Here is a 22,908-nt window from a genome sequence, read left to right on the forward strand (position 1 = left end):
AATCAGTAGGGCGTTGAGTACATTGATTGCGTTTCCTCCATTTATTGGGTAGGCTTGCCCATACTTCGAAAATGCGTCTATTATGGTTAGAAACTTCTGTCCATCAGCCTGGAATAAATCAATGTGAACTATTTCCAGTGGTTTAGTGGGAGTTGGTGTAACCATAAATTTTGGTTTGGGAGGAAGTCTGTCGTATTTATTTTCTTGACATATATCGCAAAAGTTTATGATATCTTCTATGTCCTTCTTCATATTAGGCCAGTAATATCGTTTCCTTATTTGACTTTCTGTTTCAGCTATTCCTCTATGGTTCGTTTTTCCTTCGTGATAGTTTTTTATAATCTCTTTTTGTTGTTCTTCTAGGTTAACATCTTCCAATAAAAGATTGCACTTTACTAAGTCATATGCGTTGTGTTTAAAAGTTTTCCTGATAATTTCGCAAATTTCTGCAAAAATTTCTTCTTCTGCTTCAAATAAAATTGCATACTTCTTTTTCGGGTTGAGGTGTTCCTTAAAAATTTTTATGGTATCAGCTTTTAACTGATCTTTCGACAGCTGGATATGATAACGTCTTTTATTCGGAAAGGTTTGTATAATTGCTGGAGGTCGTGGATTGTAGTTGACGATTTTGACTATAATTTGGTTATTGTAGAAGTTAAGTGGTTTTTCCGAAATAGGTATACCAAGAATTGGATTTTCTACTGCTGTATGTATTGTTTCATTTCCGTCTTCGTCCATGTTTTGATCTTCGTTTTCAACAATGTCTTCTGGGATGTTTTCTGCAATTAATTCTGTTGCTTTTTCTTCTACAATCTCGTCGATTATTCGATCTGCATCTGGATTATTAGTCATTGCCCATCCATCGTCTTCCATGTCTACTAAATCATCAAAGACTTCCTTAATTTGTGAATCGATGTCCTTAGTTTCCTTTGTGTGTATTTCGATTCGAGATAGTGCGTCCGCATTTGTATTAGCTTTGCCTTTTTTGTAAATTACTTCGTAGTCAAATTCTTCTAATTTTAATCTCCAACGTACTAGTTTGGAGTTGGGTTCCTTTAGGGAGAATAGATATTGCAAAGGACGGTGGTCTGAAAGTATTTTAAATTTTCTTCCAAATAGGTAAGGTCGAAAATACTTAGTTGCCCACACCATTGCTAACATTTCCTTTTCTATTGTGGAGTACTTGGTTTCGGTTTCATTTAGTGTCCTGGAAGCAAAGGCAATTGGTTTATCACTGCCAACTGGTCCTTGGGAAAGTACTGCACCGATAGCGAAGTTACTGGCATCTGTTGTGAGGTTAAACGGTTTGGAAAAATCTGGATATTGCAATAATGGCTCATTCATTAATAATTTCCTGCACGTTTCAAAGCATTCTACGAATTCGGGTGTATGTTCGATCTTTGCATCCTTTTTTAAGCATCTTGTTAGAGGTTTTGTGATTTTTGCGAAGTCTCGAATAAACTTCCTGTAATATCCCAGTAGTCCAAGAAATGCTCTTATTTCTTTTGCTGTTTTCGGTATTGGGTATTTTTCTATTGCTTCAATTTTCGCTGGATTCGGTTTTATGCCTTCTTGTGTGACTATGTGTCCTAGAAAATTAACTTGTTTTTTTAAGAATTCGCATTTGTCGACTTGGATTTTTAGTCGGGCTTCTCTTAGTCGTTGAAATACTTTTGTGAGATTTACTATGTGTTCCTGTAGTGATGTTGAATATACTATTACGTCGTCCATATAGACGAGGCATATTTCTCCTTGAAGTCCCTTCAATACGTTGTCCATCATACGTTGGAACGTGGACGGAGCGTTCTTAAGTCCAAAAGGCATTCTTAAATATTCATAGTGTCCATTTTCCACATTAAATGCTGTTTTGGGAATGTCTTCTTCAGCCATCTCGATTTGATGAAATCCGCTTGCTAAGTCGAGGGTCGTAAAATATTGACATCTTCCCAATTTGTCCAAAATATTGCTAATGTGAGGGATTCTGTATCGGTCGTCAATTGTTTTCTCGTTGACCTTTCTATAATCTACTACTATCCTCCACTTTATTTTACCGGATGAATCGGGTTTCTTTGCCACGACCCAAATGGGCGAGGACCATGGCGATTGACTTGGTCTAATGATCCCTTGCTCTAACATTGAAGAGATTTGTTTCTTTACTTCTTCCTTGTGTACATACGGATACCGGTATGATTTCGTATATACAGGCTCTTCATCCTTGGTTCTAATGTGGTGTTTAACTTCGTTAGTAAAGCTGAGAGGAGTGTCTGGTTGGTGAAATATATCGGAGAATTTTCGGCATAGGTGGCGAACTTGTTCCTCTTCTTCTTCGTTAAGATGTTCGGTTTTAATTAAGTCGTCGATATCTTGTCTGTAGTCTGGTCCGGAGGTTGTTTCCATGGAATATATATGGAAATCTTGAATGTCTATTTTATTGCTTTCGAGTGGTTCCATAAGAGAAAGATGAATGGGTTCTGACGTGAAGTTGGCAATTTCGGTCCAGGCGAGGTGGTTCTCGGCGTTAGTAAGGGCTTCTCGTACTACGACGCCTTGTACTTTTTGGGTAGGAATAATGATGGTTCCTTTTTCTTCTTTGACAGGAATTTTCACTTGGCTAATAGAATTTGCTTCCAAATGAATGGAATAAAATTGTGTTTTATTTGTTTCGTAATATTTAATGGGGATTGTAGAATCTTTTGTAACTAGAAGCGATTTAGGGAAGTTTAATTGGGCTTCGAAGAGTTTTAGATTGTCGAGGCCAATAAGACCATCGAAAGTTTTGTGAAACTTAAAGAGGTAAAATTTCATTTTGCTGTCAGAATTAAATTCTGAAAATGAAGGAATTTCGGCACAATATTTTTGGGAATAGTTTTGAAAAATTGATGTGACGACAAAGGGTTCATGTTTTATGTAACTTGGAAAATATGAAGAAGCTATTTCTGGATTTAGAAATGACTTTGTGGATCCTGTATCGATTAAAAGTCGTAAAGAAGGCTTAGAGATTTCGATGTAGGGTAGCTCCTTCTTGTCGGGGAATGAATGAAGTTCAATTACGTTCCGATTGCTTCTGATGGGTCCTCTCGAAAATTTACGTTTTCTTCGTACTCGGTTGGTTGATTTTCATATGTATCTTGTAGAAAATTGTCGTAATCAGGTTCGTAGTAATCATTGTAGTTGTCAATCTCTTCTTGCTCATCTCCGTGGCATTGTATATTGTAAAGTTCTTCTACGGTGAATTTTGGCTGCGCCCGGTAATTTGGTGTAAAATTTTGACGGCCTCTGGTTGTGGTTTCTGATATTCCACTCATAGGTGTTGGTCTAGACTGCTTTGACTGTCCGGGTTTGGGTGCCCATACATTTGACTGGTTCTGGGTCCTGAATGCTGGAGGGTTTGAATTTTGTCTAAATTGATCGAAGTTTTGTTGCCGATGTGGTTGCTGAAACTGATTCTGCGGATAGAATTGTCTCATTGGTTGCTGCCATCGTGGAGGTGCAAAATTTGTCTGCTGGTAAAATGGTTTCTGGATTTGTACAGGCATCTGCTGTCTCTGAGGTCGGCGTTCTTGATAATTTTCACTTCTTCCTGATGTTGAAGGTTGATTTATTTGATTTTTTTGAAGATATCGAACATTATTTTCTTCCTGTACGTATTGTATTGCCGTGGCTAAACTTCCTGGTCTCATTGCTCTGATAACAGAGCCCATTGGTTCTCGTAGGCCTGCTAAGAATGTTGTAAGAGCTTGTTGACGGAAAAATTCTTGTTTGCTCCTTTTAATATCGGCATTTATGGTATGTAATTCTAGGTAATTATTGATACAGCTTAAAAGTCCCATGATTTTTTCGTAAAAATGCATAATAGATTCTGTTGAGCCTTGTCTTAAATTTACTAGATCCCTTGTAAGCGAATTTTCGTCTCTCTGGTCTCCAAAATTTTGAATTAATGCGTTTTTTATTTCGTCCCAACTTTCGCATCCATATACAGATATAACTTCCTTGGCTCTACCTGTTAATTTACTGATAATACCATGAAGCAAAAATTTGTTTTGTATATTAGCTGCATTAAGTCTGTCATAATAATGGTTTAGAAGTATTGTAGAAACTTTAATAAATTCATGTAATTCATTTGGATTTCCGTCAAAATTTGGAAGAATGCATAAATTTTTAACGTCAAATTGTGGAACTGCCATATTTCAAAAATTTTCAATATAATATATAGTCAATGGTCAAATAGGTATAGTAATTTTCAATAATCAATATATAAATATATCAATCTTAATCTACTTATTTTCTATCTATTAATCTCTATGTTTATTAATATATAGTATTTATTAAGCTATTCAATTTGTCTAAATCTGACTCTAAAGTCAATCTAAGGACTTTGAGGAGATATTTTTAAATTACTTTAATCTTTGTGTTAATCTATTCAAATCTTTGTTTTATTTATCTTCTAATTTAGCTCTGATTCAATCTAAGGACTCAGAGGAGTCTGATTTATTAAAAATTCTTTCAAAATCTAATCTTCTTAATTCTAAGTAATAATAAAATCGCTTACAGGATAAAGACGATGCCGATGTGCATTCCTTTGCTCCTGAAGGCTTCTTCTAAATTCTAATTCTCTAATTCCCTCGGGTGAACTCTGCAGACGGTTTCCCTGGGGCTGGTTCTTGGAACAGTGGACAAACACTTAAAAGTGACGAGGATCTATAAAGACTCTTCCACTTCCGTACTGACTCTGCGCCAATTATGAATGTTCTTGGGAAAAATACTTTTTTAAAAACTGAACTTCACAATTAAAACTTTTATTTCGACTGACAAAGATTTTAGTAACAACAATAATAATTTAAATCAGACTGAAAAATATTGATTTTAACATGGTGTTTTTATAATTTATTAATTGCTGATCTTGCTGTTCAATACGTCGCAATTTAGTCCAGAATGTTCAAGCGGTAGCCCCGTGTTGGAATCCACGTGGTGGAACTTACTGGATGGTAGCGGTCATTGTACTGTAACTCACGTAAGAATCAACAGCTTGCTCCAAATTCTACAATTTCTCAGGAACTAGACGAGCAGAGAGAATTAAATCCCAGTGAAACTGAATTGAATGGTGTTGAAGTTGACCTGGCTGTACCATCAACATCAAGAGCATCTGATTTAGTTGTTCCGCCAAAGTCATCTGGATCCTGTCAAGCTAACTTGTCATCCTCAGAGAAACAAAATTCTACCCACAGCCAACCTCAGAATGAACATGGAACACAGTAAAATTCTTTCCATACAAGCCCATTTCGCATCAACCTTATACCGAAAATTAAGAACTAGAGGATGTAAAGCAACCAGTTCAGTACTTCTTCATAATTATATTCTTCAGTTCATAACTTCTTCTCCTTACAAATCGCAATTAGAAGAGGCTGCAACAATTAGAGAGGAGAAAGTAGCTAATGCCAGTAAACAACCCACACGTGGTAAAGGTCGTGGTTCAAAATGCCTCCTATTGCAAAGAAAAGAGAAAGCTAAGAAGCTAAGAAAAGTCTTAAGTTCAAGGGAGAATCTAGCTCCGGAGAAGACTCGCACAACACCATATCCTCAGGTTCTTCTGAGTTATAAATTCCACCAGGTGTATCTTCCGTCACAGCTGAAGAGGACGCCGAGTGTTTGTTTTGTTAAATTTGTTTTTTTTTTGTAAAAATGTTAAATTTTCAGATGACTGTAAAGGAGAGCGTTGGGTTATATGCCTTGTGTTCCCTCTGTGCTCACGTTGAGTGTGCAGGCGCAGAAGAAGACAACTATATATGCGATTATTGTCGTACTTGACTGTCAATTATTATATTTTCAATGTAAAATTACAATTTTGTTCATTTAAATTGTTAGTGTTTTATTTTTAAGTTTTTCTTAAAATTTTCTCTAATATTTTTTTAGGGGCCCACATTAGGAAACATTTCTCAAACACACAAAAATGCAATGTTTAAGAAAAAAATTTCATGCTTACAAAACTTAATAAAAAAATATAAATAAAATAGACTCCTATGTAAAACATAGTAAGATATATATTGAAAAATGTTTTATTATCTTTTTTTTTCAAATTTGAATTTTTTAAAATTCAAAAACAAAGTGGGGGCCCGGATTTAGGCAACTTACTCTACTTGTATCAACGAGTGTCATAGGAAAATCGTTAGTTTCTAGTCTATATATGGGTTATCTTAATTTAATTGCAAACATAATAATAACCTTGACTTTTTTGAATGGATGCGGGGGTTTTGGAACCAAGAATGTTTTGGAAATTAAAACTTTTTTGCTGTTGTAAACAAATAATGTAAATAAATCGATTAAAAACTTACTGTCCTCAATGTGTTGTTCAATATCCTCGCTATTTAAATCTTTGAAAACCTGCACATAAAAGCCCAAAGCAATAAGGCACTCCTTAAGGTTTTGGCAGTCTTCTCCAGTACCTTTTCTGGTTGGTAATTTTTCATCGTCGAAGAATTCGTGGTTGAAAATAAGGGCCATGCCTCTTTTAGGATGTTCCATGTTGTAATAAGCAGAATATTTGTGCACTGGCATCCTTGCATATTTTTCACCAGACGTGTTTCTAAAATATATTTTTATAACTACTAAAATAATAAAAAAGATCACAGTAAATGTAAAAACTATAACATGTTTTTGAAATACAAAGTTGACCTATTAAGGACATATCTGGACCTGAGTATTAAAAGGGCTAAATTCCATTTTTGCCTTTATTGAGTTAATATCAGCACAAAAATTATAATATTCAAAACTTTCAATTCAAAAAGGTCAATCTTCTTGTATGAGTGGTTGCAGATTTCTTAATTTAAATTTCGGGTTTACCCCCAAATCAGTTTAAATTAAAATGGCCAAAGTGCACATAGAACTGCTCACTCTACTTAACTGAAGGGCCAATATCCAGTGATCATTGGACTTTGGCCTTTTTATTCTTAAGTCATTGGAGATTGGCCTTTACAAAAACATAACCTTAAAAAAATGTTGTTGTAATGACCGGTGAAGCCCTTCTGTGTTATATTTTAAGTGAGTTTACTGCAAGTAGAGCAAAAAAATGTATTCAAGCCGAACTAAAAGGCTCTTGTCTTTAATTAAAGACTCCAGACAAGTTGGTGATATAAATAGAAATGAAAATGGTAAGTACTAAAATAAAATAGGTATGCAAATTGCGTTATTTTATTAATATAAAAAATGGGTTTAGGTCATTCTACTGAAGAATCCATATCAACTTCTTTTACCCAGAATGGTTGTAGTAATGCTGCTGTTATTGTGGAGGTGATCCTACAAGATGTAGACATGCAATTTCAGGCATCTGACAATATTGCGATGGACTCGACGATGGATCAGTCAAGAAACTCTATAGAAGGTGCAATAGGTAGCCTAGGTACTGATTTCAGTTTTGAAAATCGGGTAGATAATCCTTAAATTATTTAAATTGTTGCAATCTTTAATACCTACTGGTCTAATAATAAAGTAATTAGTTTTATTACCTTGCCTTACCTTATATTTTGTACCTATGTATAACGCTTAGATGGTTATAGTTTTAAAATATCGATTTATTTCTTTTAGAATATTCCGCCGTTAAATTTAATGAGTTTGTTTGAAGAACAACTTAATGAAACGCATGAAAGCAATCAAAAAAATGAAAAAGCAAAAAATCATGAACTTACTTTAAACGTAAGTCCTTCCAACATACTAATTTGTGTTTTTAACATTCTTAAAAGCTTAAAAAACTTTTTTTTCCACTTACACTGATTTCTTAATTTTTTTAGGAATCAGACAGTAGCGAGGACGTTTCTGATGATTAAGATTTTAATTATAGTCCAGATGAAAACGATAGCGAAGAGGATGAGAGCCTATTTTAACAGTTACAGTGGAAAAAAAGAAGTAAACGAGTGAAACGTATTCAAGATTGGAAGCAACTTAAAAGACATGAACAAAAACGTAAAGGCGAGGAATATAAAACTAAAAAGGGGAAGGTAAAGAAAGCTTAAGTATTACAGTCAGCATGTCACTAGGCGAAAGTGTTATGATAAGATTGATAATGATCAAAGACAGGACATATTATTTTTGCGATTTTACCAATTAAGTAGACACGCTCAAGATTAAGTGTAAGCGGAAAGTGTGGAAGAAGAACTCTAATCTATTGAAAGATATTGTTCGCGATCACAGAAGAAGTTTTCCAGCATATACCAGCCACTGTTCCCGTGAAAAATCTTCTAGGCATTATCTTAGCCCCGATTTGAATATTTCAATTTATATATTCGGTTATATTATATTTTACCTCTCAAGCACAACAGTTAGAAAGTTTCTGTCATATTGATCTAAACTCAGTATATTGTAATTCAAATGTGTAGTTTTAAGTGACCATCATGCCTAGACGTAAGTGGGATATTGATTAATTAATTGCAAACGTGCATAAATACTTTACCATGGAACGAGACAATGGTGGACCTTTAAAGTCATTATTATGTATAAATCAACGCGTTTGTGACGCACTCGGGATAAGTGAAAGTAAGCTAAAAACTGTAATGAAGACTGTCAGAGATTCTCAAGAATATCTTACTGTGACTGAGTATCACGAAAACAAGAAAACAACTCGTAAAAATTCTAGGAACATTGACTTACCTGATGGAGAAAATTTTGAAATTGGCAATATTTTGTATCGAATACGTGAAAACAATCAACATGTCAGTTTGGATAGTTTACTGGCTAAAATAAGAGAAAGACAAGTTTCTGAAATTAACAGGACTAGCCTTTGAAAAGTGTTGAGAGATTTAGGATTTAAATTCAAAAAAGAAAATATTAGGTTACTTTTATGCGAAAGGAGTAGTGTGGTTCATAAAAGAATTTCATTTTTGAGAGAATATACTAGACTTAAATCTGAAAATGAAACATTTGTATACTTAGATGAGACATGGATATTTGCAAAGGGTGGAATTAAAAGAATTTGGCAAGACGACAGCATAAAATCAATAAAACACACAGATAGCGAAGGCAAAAGACACACCATTCTTCATGCAGGAGGGAAAGAAGGCTTTATAGAAAACGCAGTTTTGATTTTTTCTTCAAAATCAAAATCTGCTGATTACCATGAAAACATGAATGCAGATGTTTGTTAAATGGTTTGAGGAGAAACTGTTACCTAGTCTGAGTGAACCATCAGTTATAGTTTTAGATAATGCAACTTACCATTCGAAGATTTTAGAGACACAACTAAAACAGTCATGGAACGTACTGAACATAAAAAATCGGTTAGTTAAAAATAATATCAATTTTCCGGAATACGCCTTTAAATCAGAGTTACTGGAAATTTCGAAACGTAATGAAAAACCAACAGTTTATATAGTTGACCAAATTGTACCAAAGTTATGGACATCAAGTACTACGGTTACCGCTATATCACTGACAGTTTAATCACATCGAACACATCTGGGGTATATGTAAAACGTATTATGATAATCACGTTAGACGCAATGGATACAGTGATGATCCAGTTAGGAAAATGTGGCAAGAAGCTCTTAAAACTGCAACTCCAGAAATATGGGCCAAAACTGTAAATAAATGTGAAAAATTAATAGAAGAGTGGTGAATCCGGGAAAATAAAATTAGTGAAATTAATCCAGTCATTATAGATTTACATAATCATAGCGGCAGTGAATTTAGTGACGATGATGATGATTTATAAATTTAAATAATCAGTAGGTACACTATTATAATGTTATTTACAAAATAATTGTGCAATAGGTTAACCATCATATGTATACATTCATTATAAGCCAAATAAACAATAATATTTGAACAACAATAATTCCATTTGAATTTTTGCTCTTTATTTTATACAGATTAACTCTAAGTGATAATACAGGCAAAAATATTCTAAACAAAGTAAGTAATTAAAAAGATTATGGAGAACTCCAGTGCAGTTTACCGTGCCCTTTACTACGGTACTTTTTTATGCGAATTCCATTAATCGTTTAGAGGTGTAAGTTGGCTGAATGTACTGTATGTTTAATTTATAATTAAAAAATATCTTATTTGCCATTTACTTTTATTTATTAAAAATAGTTCCTATTTCCCCATTATATTATAAAACAAATGCAACAAACAACTTCCGTACAAATTTTTGTATTAGCTACGTATAAATAAAAAACATTTATATAAACATTATAAACATTTATAGTGTTGATATTTTTGGGCTATTTTATTATTATTGAATTTTCAAAACAATAATTCAACCTCACAAGGGGTTTAATAAAAATGTTTTTGTATGGTTAAGATTCTTACATCTTGAATTATTGTTTTTAAAATGGCCTAGCATAAAATAGTCTAAAACTTCAACATATAAATGTTTTTTATTAACATATTTTTTGTTGACCGTTCACGAGTGAATTCAAAGAAAAAATAATTATTCAGTACCGTCAGAAAATTGGTAATTGTTTGATGACCGCTGAGAAAAAGAATAAAATTAAAGTATTAGGCAGGTACTTGTAGAGAATTATCGCTGTTAACTGCTGTTGAATAAGCAATGAGGATTTAATTTGTTAATTCACAGAATGGGGGAAATATGGCAAACCCGCTTGCAATCTACAACCACACTGATTCTAACGTTTGAAACGCAGTATCTATGCGGCGTACCACAGGAACTCCAACGCTCGAAGATCATTGCCATATTAAAACCAGGGAAACCAAATGATAACAACCCTAAGAACTACAGACCAACAGCCCTACTATCGGCGACGTTCAAGCTACTAGAACGACTTATCTACAACAGAATTAGTCCAAAGCTACTTGAATCAATACCGGTTGATCAGACAGGTTTCCGACCGAAAAGAAGCTGCGCAGATCAGGTTCTTTCACTTACCACATTTTTTGAGGCAGGGTTCCAGAGAAAACTTAAAACTGCAGCCGCATTCATAGACCTAACAGCGGCCTACAGTCTGAAGAGAAGGCATGATATACAAGCTCCTCCGTACAATCTCCTGTAAATCCACCGCTCGAATAATTAACAGCATGCTAACCGATCGAACGATTCAAGTAGTCATGGGAACCGACATCAGCACCTTAAGAAAACTGAAGAATGAACTGCCTCAGGGATCTGTCCTAGCTCCTCTTCTCTTTAGCCTGTACACCGCTGATATACCAGAAACCAGATCAAGGAAGTTTGGTTACGCCGATGAATGGGTACTTGCAACAAGGTGTAAGTCATTTGAACAAACAGAAGAAATCCTCACGGTGGACTTACACACAGTGGGAAAGTATTTCCATAATGGAGGCTGCAACCAAACGCTACCAAAACAGAGGTTTTCAGTTTTCACCTAAATAACAGGCTTGCAGAAAGAACACTCAACATCCAATTCGAAAACACCACACTCGCCTACAATAAAAAACCAAAGTACCAAAGTAACCAAACAGAATTGTCCTGTGATTCCAGCATAAAGCTTCAATACGACAAGGACAAACTGTTTTAATTTTGGAGCTCACTTTCTCATGAATATCACGCCATCAGCACTGCTGCATTAAATGCCTTATTACCATACTTCATACTTGTGCGAAACATGCTTTTGTGCAGTTACAGTAATTAAAAACAAGTACAGATCCAACATAAACTTAGAAAAAGAAATGAGAGTGGCAATTTCCAAACGGGAGCCTCGGTTTCATAAGCTGTGCTCAAAAAAGCAAGCACATCCCTCACATTAACCAGCCCGTTACATAAATAAATATCCCTTTTAATTTTTGTGCCTATGTTTTGATTTCGTTCTTAATTTCTAATAAAAAATATAAATGTTCAATCAGTGTTTTTGTTATAACTATAACCTGTTACTAGGCTAGTACTAAAATTGGTAAGTATTATTGAGGGTTGGGTTGAGGGGGTGTCGCAAAAAAATAGCAAAGTCCTAAGGGCGTCATAGTACAAATAAGTTTGGGAAGTCCTGGTCTATCTTATATTATATGTCTATGCATACAGTTATTCCGGATCAATGATATAAACTGGTTAATTTCTGATTTAATTATAATGCAAATAAATAGAATTATTTCCCGAAAAAAATTATGAAAATTTGGTTCTAAATTTATCAAAAATTAAATATTAGCATTACTTTTTGTATACACCGTAAATATATTAATCAAAATAAAGTACAGGGACAATAAAACAGCATGTAAACAAAATAATATACCGAAAAAAAATTATAAGGGACCAAAATACAGTAATAAAATTACACAAGAAAAAATAGATCTCTAGAAGAAAGAGAAAGAAAGAAAATAAAAGCAACGTGGCAAAATAAAAAAATTACCAAGGAAATAATAATATAATTGAAGACATCAATAAGGATAACCAATCATCCAATTTGAGGAACACAAGAAATGTTTGATCAAGTAAATGAACAATGAATGGGGAGATCTGAAAATAAAGGTGAACCACCTGTAGTAGCAAACTATAAAAGAGGCAGAACAATATCTCATGTTGTGAGACCTAGGTGGTGAAGTGGGTATACTTATATATTGATTATATTATATAAGGAGACAAATAAATAGATTATGTTAAAAACACACTTAAGGTCCATTCGCTCAGTTAGGGCATATTTTGACAGATTCATAGCTGGAAACCTACAACACAAAAATTCCTATCTCACACCATTAACAGCTTCAATAAACTTTTATTGCAGACTTCTATCATTAAAAAAGAAGACTTATTACAAATCATGGAAGTGTATAATAAACTCATAAAATTTTGGGTAGTACTTATGTATCTAAAAAATATATTTCAGTTGTTATAATTAAACATATTTTAGTAAATATTTGTATTAATCACGCTGTTTATTTTGTTAAATGTAGAGTTATTGTATATAAAAGAGAAGTAATAATAATAAATATTTTTTAACTTTTGTACTTACACGCAATTTTTATGACATGAATACCTAGCATCACTGAATGAATGGTTGGAAAATTACTAATATTTGCTTTGTTTGTTATAGTATCATCATGTATTTGCTTTTTACTAAATCCTCTTTACATAGGGAAGTACACTTGTTTTGTAAGACAATAAAACCACAGTTTATGTTCGTCAACTTCTATTTTATTTTCGTTTGTTTACATTAATATTGTCTAAGAGCGTGTGTGCTTGGTTGTATAGTAATTTGCAGCCACTTCTAGTCTGTCAAGAAGTAACTAACTTCGCAACAAAATAATTACTAAATTCACTAGACAGTTAGGATTGGGAATAGCGAATCGACTATACCAAAATATTTAATATGTGTATTACATAGTAAGTAGTAAAGTAATTGTATAATTTACTTATCAATATTACTAATCTGGAAGTATCTCTCTCAACTGAGAAATATACCTAAATCAATCAACTAATAAATAGCCCACTATTCACATACTAAATACTCTGAAATTGTCCTTGTGTTTCTGTTAGTTTATGTTGAAAGTAAGTAATTTGACTACAACAATTTTCCTTGGTTATGGAATTATTTATTTGCAAAAGTAAATTGTTTAGTTGAATTATTTTAATTTAAAAAAAGTGTTCAATGAAATGAAATAAAGTCATAAGCAAGAATATTTAAAATAAGGAAACAATTACTTCCATTAAATTCTTAGCTAAGGGCACAAAATAAAGCTACAACTACAACATTCTAATATCTAAATTCTATTTTAATTTTTAGAAAAATCTTACCCATCTGTTCCTTGGGCATCTCCTTCATCAGATTTGCCATTCCGCGGCAGTCCAAGGCATGAACCATCCAAAGCATCTTCAAAAGTGTCTTCCACTTCTAAATTGTGGAAGTCATTAAAAACTTTATAGGCGTATTCCATGTTCACTATAGAATTGAATAAATTTCAAAATAATTAAACGAAGGAATTGAATCCTTATCAGAAACTAAACTAATGTTATCAGTTTTATAATTAGATTTAGTTCAAATGAGAATAATCTATACCCATAACTCATAACCTAGAAAAATAAAGGTTAACGGGGTTTCCCGCAACGATTATAAAACGGAAAAACTAATGATTTGTGTCTGTAAAGGTATAAGTCCCTAACGTACACGTAGGACGTAGGTCCCTATGGCATGGCTCAGTTTTCTAAAGTAGAAACAGAAGAAAATCACCGACAACACAGAACAACAACATAAATAAAAAAACTAAACTGACTAATGACGTATATTATGAGGAGCGGCTAAATGTAGCAGACGAATCCAACGTTGCCAAGTTGGCTAGTCACAGAGAATAGCATAACCATAACCATAGATATAGTATAGAAAAGATCTTACCGCGCTTTCGATTTTCGATTACGAAGTATATCAATTCTTTATTTTTTTGTTTTTTTTTTCGGTTGAAGATAATTATGGTTGTAATGTGCAAAGAATGTTCAAAAGTTTATTCAAGCCAGAGTAATCTGAATAGACATTTAAAGGAAATTCATGGCTTAAATGCACAAATAATATCTTATGATAAAAATATGACATCGTTTAAGTGTTTAGAGTTATGCAATATTTCTTTTAGGCTACGACTAGAATTAGTAGGGCACCTAGAGCCCTAGAGGATTGTCATAATTTTAAAATGGAACGAGAGATGTACGAATTCTCTACAATTGAAGGTCAGTATAAATCCATTTACTTTCTAAATATCATTAGGTACTTACATTATTTTTTTCTAGACTTTCAGATTTGGCTAAAAAACTTTCAAAGTGTTTCCAACGCAGAATACATTTGTCCTCGTGGTTTAGTTTCTTCAGTTTCCGTTAAAGATGTATATTATGATTGTAGTAGATCAGGTACTCTTGTAAACAAAATAATATTTTTTGTTTGTTTATTTTTAATTTTGCAGGAAAAAGTCGTGAAGTTTCCCATATTCGGAAAAGAACGAAGAAGTGTCAAGGATCTAAGAAAATTAATGTTGCTTGTACTAGTCAGATCAAACTTATAAAGAATGAAACTAATTCTAGAGTAAAGGCAATCTTTGATAAGACACATTATGGTCATAGCGTTGATATTCAACATTTGTCAATACCAAAGGTAGAAAGAGCCAACATCGCACAAAAGTTAAATAGTGGTGTAAGTGTAACAAGGTAAACTATTTTATTAAATTATTATGTATATGAAGTTAATTGCATACACTTATTATTTTTTAGAATTCTTGACAATAACAGAAACAATTTTAATGATGAAAAACTAAAGCGTATTGATTTGCTTACCAAAAAAGATATACACAATATTAAAAACGCATTTAATATACAAATTCAGGATGGAGTTAGACATGTTCAAGGTACTTTATATTTAGAAGTTTTTATGAAATTTAATTAATCTGCTGACATCAATTAAAAATATATTCGTTTGTTACAGATGCGGTTAGTGTTGATATGTATGTACAAGAATGCATGAATTTAGAGGATAATCCTGTTCTATTATATATATAAGCACAAGGTGAAGTGGATGAAAACTCTTGCTTAAAAAAAGATGATATCTGCATTATACTTATGAATGTATCACAACAAAAAATGTTATTGCAGTTCAGCAATAATATAGTGGCTATTGATAGTACACACTGTTTAAATGCTTACGATTTCGAATTAACAACTCTTGTAGTTGTCGATGAGTGGGGTGAAGGGTTTCCTGGTGCATGTTTATTAACAAATAGAAAAGACACTCTTATATTTGAATTATTTTTTCAGACAATTAAAAATAAAATAGGGGTCTTAACACCAAATGTATTTATGACAGATATAACGCATATTTTCTATAATGCTTGGAGGTCAATTATGGGTGAAGTTAATATGCAATTGTATTGTGCATGGCACGTAGACAGAGCTTGGCAATTGAATATGTCCAAAATTAGTAATTTAGAAAAAAGAAAAATAGTATACCAGTCTTTAAAAATTTTACATACTGTAACAGATAAAGAAGAATTTCAGAAACTGTTATCAAATTTTATCGAGCAAACATTTGAAGATGGAGAAACAATAAATTTTGGTGAATATTTCTTGAATACTTATGCTAGAAATTTTCAACTATGGGCTTATTCATACCGTCAAAATGCAGGAATTAATACAAACATGAGATTAGAGAGCATGCATAAAATTATAAAATATGTGTATTTAGATGGTAAAAAGGTAAAAAGGTTAGACAAAGGACTTGATGCACTTAATAAATTCATTAGAGATAAAGTTGTTGAGCGAATCTTAAAAAAGGTAAAAGGAAAAAATTCATCACATATACAGCTTATAAACAAAAGACATAGAACTGCAATAAAAGAAATTAATCAAATTAAAATAATTGAAAATATAAATAGTAGTAATATGTGGTATGTATCAGAATTAGGCAGTACTACTTCCAGTATAAAAAGTTATGAAGTGGCAAAAAATGGAGAACCATGCTGTCACCTAACATGCTCTGAATGTCATGTATGTATTCATTCGTTTAGTTGTAATTGTATAGATTTTTCTATAAAACATACAATATGTAAACACATACATAGTGTTGCTTCAACTTTAAGACAGAAGTCGCTTGAACGAAATATAAATTTAGGTATTATTGACAATGATGATAGTGTAGAAATTGTAGACCATTTAAAAACGCTGTCACAAAATAATGATAATATTACTGACAATATTCAACAGTTGAGAAAACATGCTACAATAGAAGTTTCTAAACTACAACATAATATAGAATTAATTGAAAATGCAGACAATTTAAAACATGTTGTAAAAACATTAAAAAATGAAAATACTATGGTTGAATGTAACCTAAATACAATCAAAAAGTTTTCACCTACAACAATTAATGTAGAGCCTCATAATAAAAAAATTAAAAAGCAGCTAACATTTTATTCCACGAAAAAAAAGAAACAAGTTATGAATTCTAAACATATAAGCAAACCCACTGTAAAAGAAATTGTAAATATAAAAGAATGTATACTTGGACAATCTCAATTTATTTCAAGAAGTACTGAAAATGATCATAATTATTTTTAAGTTTACATCGACGTTATACCTACTTTAGGTCGAATATTTTAAAAATAGTGAAATACAAATCTTTCTTTTTTTTTGCAATATATTAAATTAACACGAACTTTTGCAATTTCACGATCGATATATTTTGTGGTATACTGTATGTAGATATAAATAAACTTATTTTTTACCATTGTTTTCTTTTAATTCCTAATACAGAGTGATTGATAACTTACTAAAATAATTCACTTGTTTTTGTCATATTTAGAACGCGAAACACAAATTGTTCCTTATTATAATATTTTATCTTTACAAACAACATTCAAAATTTCAACATTTAATTAAAATAATCAGTTTTAACTTATCATTTATTTCTTAAAAAAATACTTACTGTGTGAATGTTGTCTCCTATATTAACAAATAATTAGCATCAGACGATTAAAAATATCTTAATTATAAGCAACTTATTCGCTAAATATGCGAGTAAGTTTATTGGTAGATACTGATGGTAGACACTGATATCAGAAACTTCAATCCTAAATTTTAAAATTCCCGCTATTCTTTTTCTAGCCAACTTGGCAACGTTGGATTCGCATGCTACATTTAGCCGCTCCTATATTATGTACGTCATTGGAAATTACCAATTTGCTAACTTCAATGTAGTTACCTATATTGAAATTTATAAACGGAACACACATTAAGTTGTGCCAAATGTAGGCAACTTACAGTCTTGCACGAAGTTCAATATTTCCCTAAATTAACTCATAAAATTCAAAGCAATCACTCACCCATCTTAGAGGTAGCCTTCTGAAACGTCTCTTTGTCTCCATTTTATCGCTATGATTCCCTATCTGATCATAATCTGGCTGCCTATGTCTAGAGATTAGTTACATTTCATCAATGACCTTTGTTCTGTTTATATCTGAGTTCCTAATTGAATGTCCTCTAAAGGATATTCCTAACATTGGACGTTCCAATGATCTCTGAGTTACTTAAATTTCTGTGCCAAGTTCTTAGTCTGAGCCATAGTTTCTTTGTCCATATGTGGCTACTGATAATATGCAGTTATCATATACATTATTTGAGTTTAATTAGCCTATTCTTAAATATGAAGTTCAGTTTACCATATCAGTTGGATCCTCCCGACAACTTTAGTACTATGGTTTTCTTTGGACAACGTGATGTTTCAGATATAGGTACCTATAGTGCCTCTATATTTTCTATCGTGGTGTCAACGATGATATTATTATTCAGACTGTTACTTAATATTTTCATTTTATTCAAATTCATTTTTACTCCGATCTGTTTTAATTGGCGTATGGACTCCAGCTCTTGAATGTTTGTGCTTATCAAAACAATATCATCTGCGAGTCTGTGATAGTCGATATAGATTATGTCATATTAAGGATCTTTTCTTTACCATTTTAGTTATTTTGAAAATTTTTCCATAGTTAATATTTCAGTGAGGTAGGATCAACTTCTCAATCAACACCTTTTCTTAGAAAAACGATCAGTTTTATAGTCATTATCGATTTTTATGTGAAATATAACATTTCTGTAAATATCATCAATGAGAGTGCAATATTTTGCATTTATTGTGACGTCTTCCATGGCTGACAGAAATGTCCAGAATTCGACACAATTAAAAGCTTTGTTATATAAAATCTATGAAAGCCTTGTGTAATGGGGTATTATATTGCGTGAATTATTTGATAACATTTCTAAATTTTGGAGATAGTCCACTGTGTCAAAGCTTTTTTTTAAATCAGCTTGGTCGATGAAGATCAGTTTTTTTTTTATTGTATAATGGCTTTGGCATAGCCAATTAGAGTTATTATTCGTTTTAGTAATTTGTACATGTAGGACAAAAGATCTATGGGTTTATGGCTTTCTATGTTCATCTTATTACCTTTTTTGTACAAAAATATGACTACATTTTTTCCACGTTTCCTGTATTTTGGCTCTTAAGCTAGTAGACACTTATTAAACAAAATTGATAATTGTTATTAGGTTTCCTCCCATGCCCGTCTCAGACCGTGCGGGAAGAGCTTTGAACTGATTAGGAGCTCTCCAGTAGTTCACGTTAATTCTCCTACAATAATTAGTAAAACAATATCTACCATAATTGATTATATTGTCTCAGATTTCTCACCCATTAATGTACGTCTACAATATTATTATTCATAAATTCCAAAATTTGTGCTTGACTTCTAGATGGCACTTTCCCTCTGTGGACCTGGACTATATTTTCAGTGATTTTTTAGATATGCTTGTCTGTATTTTCAATAAGGCATTTCTTTAATTACAATTAAGTCAAAACATCACAAACCCTGGACTACCAAAGGTATCCGCATATCAGTCAAGAATATGCGTTCACTACTGTACATCAAGAAATTTACTACCAACGTCTTTGTCACTGAATATATCTCCAAGTACAGAGGAACCAATCTAAAACTTATCAAAACAGCTAAAACAATGTCCTATCATCTGGGAAGCTCTAAAATGTTGCAAGAGAAAATTGGTCCATAATAAACGATCTTCGAAATAAAACTAACACAGCTCAAACATTTTCTCTTCCAAACCCTGAAAATCTAAATGAATACTTCGTTAATGTGAGTAAAAATATAACATCAACTGTTTTGCCACAAGATCCTATTTCCTATCTTCCCAATTCAAAAAAGGTCTCGAATTTATTCTTTATAAGACCAGTTGATAAATCTGAACTGATCCAAACAATCGGTAGTATCAAAAGCAAATCTTCCTGTAGTACTGATGGACTATCAATAAACATTTTCTTAAATTTCCCAAAAAATGTGTTGAAAGTCCTGGTCTCACTAATTAATGATTCCTTTGAAAAAGGTATATTTCCAGAGTGCCTAAAGACGGTCATTATTATTCCTCTTTTTAAGGGTGGTGAAAAATAGAATGTCTGCAAATATAGACCTATAGCCTTACTATCGGTCTTATCCAATCAAAAATTATTGATAGACTTATAAAAGCCCGACTTATATCCTTTGTCGTTGAAAACAACATTATATTTCAAAGTCAGTTCGGCTTTTTTTCTCATAAATGTACCAGCGATGCTATGTTTTCTGTACTACATGAGGTCTATCAAGCACTAAACAATAATCTTTACAGTCACTGTTTTTTGTGACAATGCCAAAGCTTTTGATTGTGAAAATCACATGTTGATAAAAAAAACCAAATTTCTACGGAATTCGAGGTATTTCTTTGAATTGGTTCCATTCTTACCTGAGGAATAGGAAAAAACTAGTTAGAGCAAATCATACTGACTCTAGTCATAAAAGCATTGTATGTGGAGTACCAAAAGTTTTAGTAGGATTGGGTTCTCTGCTTTTCCTTATCTTTATAAATGACATCAATAACTTAAAAATCGATGGAAAATTTTTTCTTTTTGCGCTGATGATACCAGTATCACCTGAAGGAACTCTAATATTGCAACTCATCATGCAACTATAACTTTTGATCTACTTAAAATAAAAACCTGGTCAGACTCTAGTGTACTCTCTTTAAACGTGGATAAGACATATCCTATAAAGGAGGTAATTTTTCTTGGTATTTTTATAGACAGCAACCTTTAATTGTCCCTTCATATCGATTTGTTAAGTAAGAAACTAGCCTCAGCCTGCTATGCAATACGATCTGTTTCGAAGGAAATCAATTTAGCATCTTCCAAAATAACATATTTTTAAGTCTCATTTTCGATTTGGTCGTCCTTTTTTGGGGTCCTAGTACAGCTGCCCAATCTGATGTTATTTTTAAATTACAAAAAAGAGCAATAAGGTATCTTTTAGGCCTCTGTGAAATAACACATTGCAGAAGCTACTTAAAAAATCACGTATTTTTAACACTTCCCTCTTTATATATTTTAGAAACTGTTTGCTTAATTCGTAAACACCTATATATATATATATATATATATATATATATATATATATATATATATATATATATATATATATATACATATATATATATATATATATATACATATATATATATATATATATATATATATATATATATATATACATATATATATATATATATATATATATATATATATATATATATATATATATATATATATATATATATATATATATATATATATATATACAGTGATGAGTGTCTTACCACCTGGCAAAATAGCGGAAAGGATAGAAGACAGATTAAGTTGTGAGATAGTATGAGAAAAAGCTAGTTCTTGACGTGGCTATTTCACTTCAGTCATAATTATACGGATGACCTCGAAAATATTTTATTTTAATAATTTCTGATGTTAGAATAAATGATTGAATAAATTAAGATATATTATAGTAAAAAACATTAATTATTAGCGATTTTAAATTATAAATCTTTAAGTTTATTTAATAATAAAAATAACTTAACTGAAATATTTGATTAAACTAAAGGTAGGTATGTTCGATCCGAAAACAATTATTGTATGTGGAATTGGCGTAATAGTTAGAGACGTGGTCTAGTGACAAGAAGATTGAGGTTCAACTCACACCAAGGATAAAATTTTTGTTTTACTCAATAAAAAAATAATAGAAAATATGATACATATTAGGTAAAAAGTTTTCGGAAAACTCATTATTTACAATTTATTCTTATTCCAATGTTAAAAAATAGAAATACAAAATAATTCAAATTCAATTTCAGTTTTACAGTCTTCAGTTGTGATTGCAAAATAATCCGGTTAAGACTGTTTAATGCCAAATCCATCACTAAATTCTCAGTGTTAATATCAATTCCTCTGTACAGGTAATGATTTTCAAAACAATTAACAACATTGTAATGGATGCGCGCGAACAGCTGCCTGCTTTACAGCTAACCAAATCATCAAGCCATCAAAAATAATAACATACCGAGAAGTGTTTTTGCACGGTAAACAGAAACTTTTTATTGAAAAAACAATTCGTGAAAATGGTTTTAACGGTCGAGGAAAAAATTGCAAATTGTTGTCTGGCATGTGAATGGATTATCAGACAACATGATTAGACAACAATTTGTAAATATGTTTCCAAATAGGTCGGCTTCAGCACGATCAACAATCCAGTCTATTATACGTAATTTTTTTACTTATGGATCCGTGTTCACTCCAAGAGGAGTTCGTAGACGAAGGGAGGTAAATCCAGATTTGGAACTAAGGGACACTTTGATGACACCTTCATGTGGGATTTGAACCCTGAGCGCCTACATGAGAACATCGTGACTTGAACTCTGATCCATCAAACTTTTATATTTCTTTAGTGACAGTTTGGGCTATTGTTCTGCTGCTAATGAAGGCTTATTTGAACATATTGTAAATACGTTTATTTACAATATTTTTTTTATTTTTGTAGAATTTTTACTTATTTAAACATTCTTTTAATTTTGAAGAATTTTTACTTTATTTTCGAAAGTACGACGATACTTTTTTTTTCAATAAGATATTTGTGTTTAACTTTAAACACTCTAATACTAGTAACGACTGACATAAATGTTTAGCGATTCAAAGCAAAACGATCTCTGTATAATTTCAAATTATGTATTAAAAAAAAAAAATAAAGAAAACCACATGTGGGTTTTGAACTCTAATCGTCTGCGACGTCTGTGTCGAATTCTTATCACTAATCCACGAAGGATAGTGATTATTCCGTGACAAGAGTGTATGAAACTTCTCACATCATAGTAGAAATTATTCTTGGTTAATAATTTAAAACTTTAGATTAAATAATTACTATTAATTAAATTATTTTATTCACATTTTTGCTTTATTGTGGTCAATCAGTTTTTACTTTATGTGAAATTAAAAAATGGAAATACGTCACACATAATAATTATGACCGAGGTGATTTAGCTCGAAGCTAACGTATAAAGGTGTGAGACTATCGATAATGGTAATGTAAATTATAGGTTTCTACCGATTATTTCCCACCTCTACGAGT

The 22,908-nt window shown here is 32.0% G+C and overlaps 2 protein-coding genes across 2 annotated transcripts in view; one reads left to right on the forward strand and one right to left on the reverse strand.

Annotated features, from left to right (window-relative positions):
- Nucleotides 1–14,144, reverse strand: part of LOC140450346 (caspase-1-like) — a 37,192-nt gene extending 23,048 nt beyond the window's left edge. Inside the window, exons 1-2 of the mRNA XM_072543937.1 lie at nt 13,685–14,144; nt 6,330–6,580 (exon numbers count right to left, since the gene is read on the reverse strand). Coding sequence (XP_072400038.1) covers nt 6,330–6,580; nt 13,685–13,824 — 391 coding nt within the window. The 5' untranslated portion in view covers nt 13,825–14,144. The remainder of the gene's footprint in view (nt 1–6,329; nt 6,581–13,684) is intronic.
- A 708-nt stretch (nt 14,145–14,852) lies between these two features.
- LOC140449825 (uncharacterized) lies at nt 14,853–18,230 on the forward strand. Its single transcript, XM_072543183.1, has 2 exons — nt 14,853–15,273; nt 15,351–18,230. Exon 2 carries the CDS (start codon nt 15,485–15,487, stop codon nt 16,976–16,978), a length of 1,494 nt encoding a protein of 497 aa, XP_072399284.1. The 5' UTR covers nt 14,853–15,273; nt 15,351–15,484; the 3' UTR covers nt 16,979–18,230.
- Nucleotides 18,231–22,908: the final 4,678 nt, after the last annotated feature.

Source organism: Diabrotica undecimpunctata, chromosome 9 (assembly GCF_040954645.1).
Source record: "Diabrotica undecimpunctata isolate CICGRU chromosome 9, icDiaUnde3, whole genome shotgun sequence".
In the NCBI taxonomy this organism is placed as follows: Eukaryota; Metazoa; Arthropoda; class Insecta; order Coleoptera; family Chrysomelidae; genus Diabrotica; species Diabrotica undecimpunctata.

Excerpts from the sequence above, each read along its gene's own strand:
- LOC140449825 (XM_072543183.1), top strand. The coding sequence starts at position 15,485 with ATGAATGTATCACAACAAAAAATGTTATTGCAGTTCAGCAATAATATA.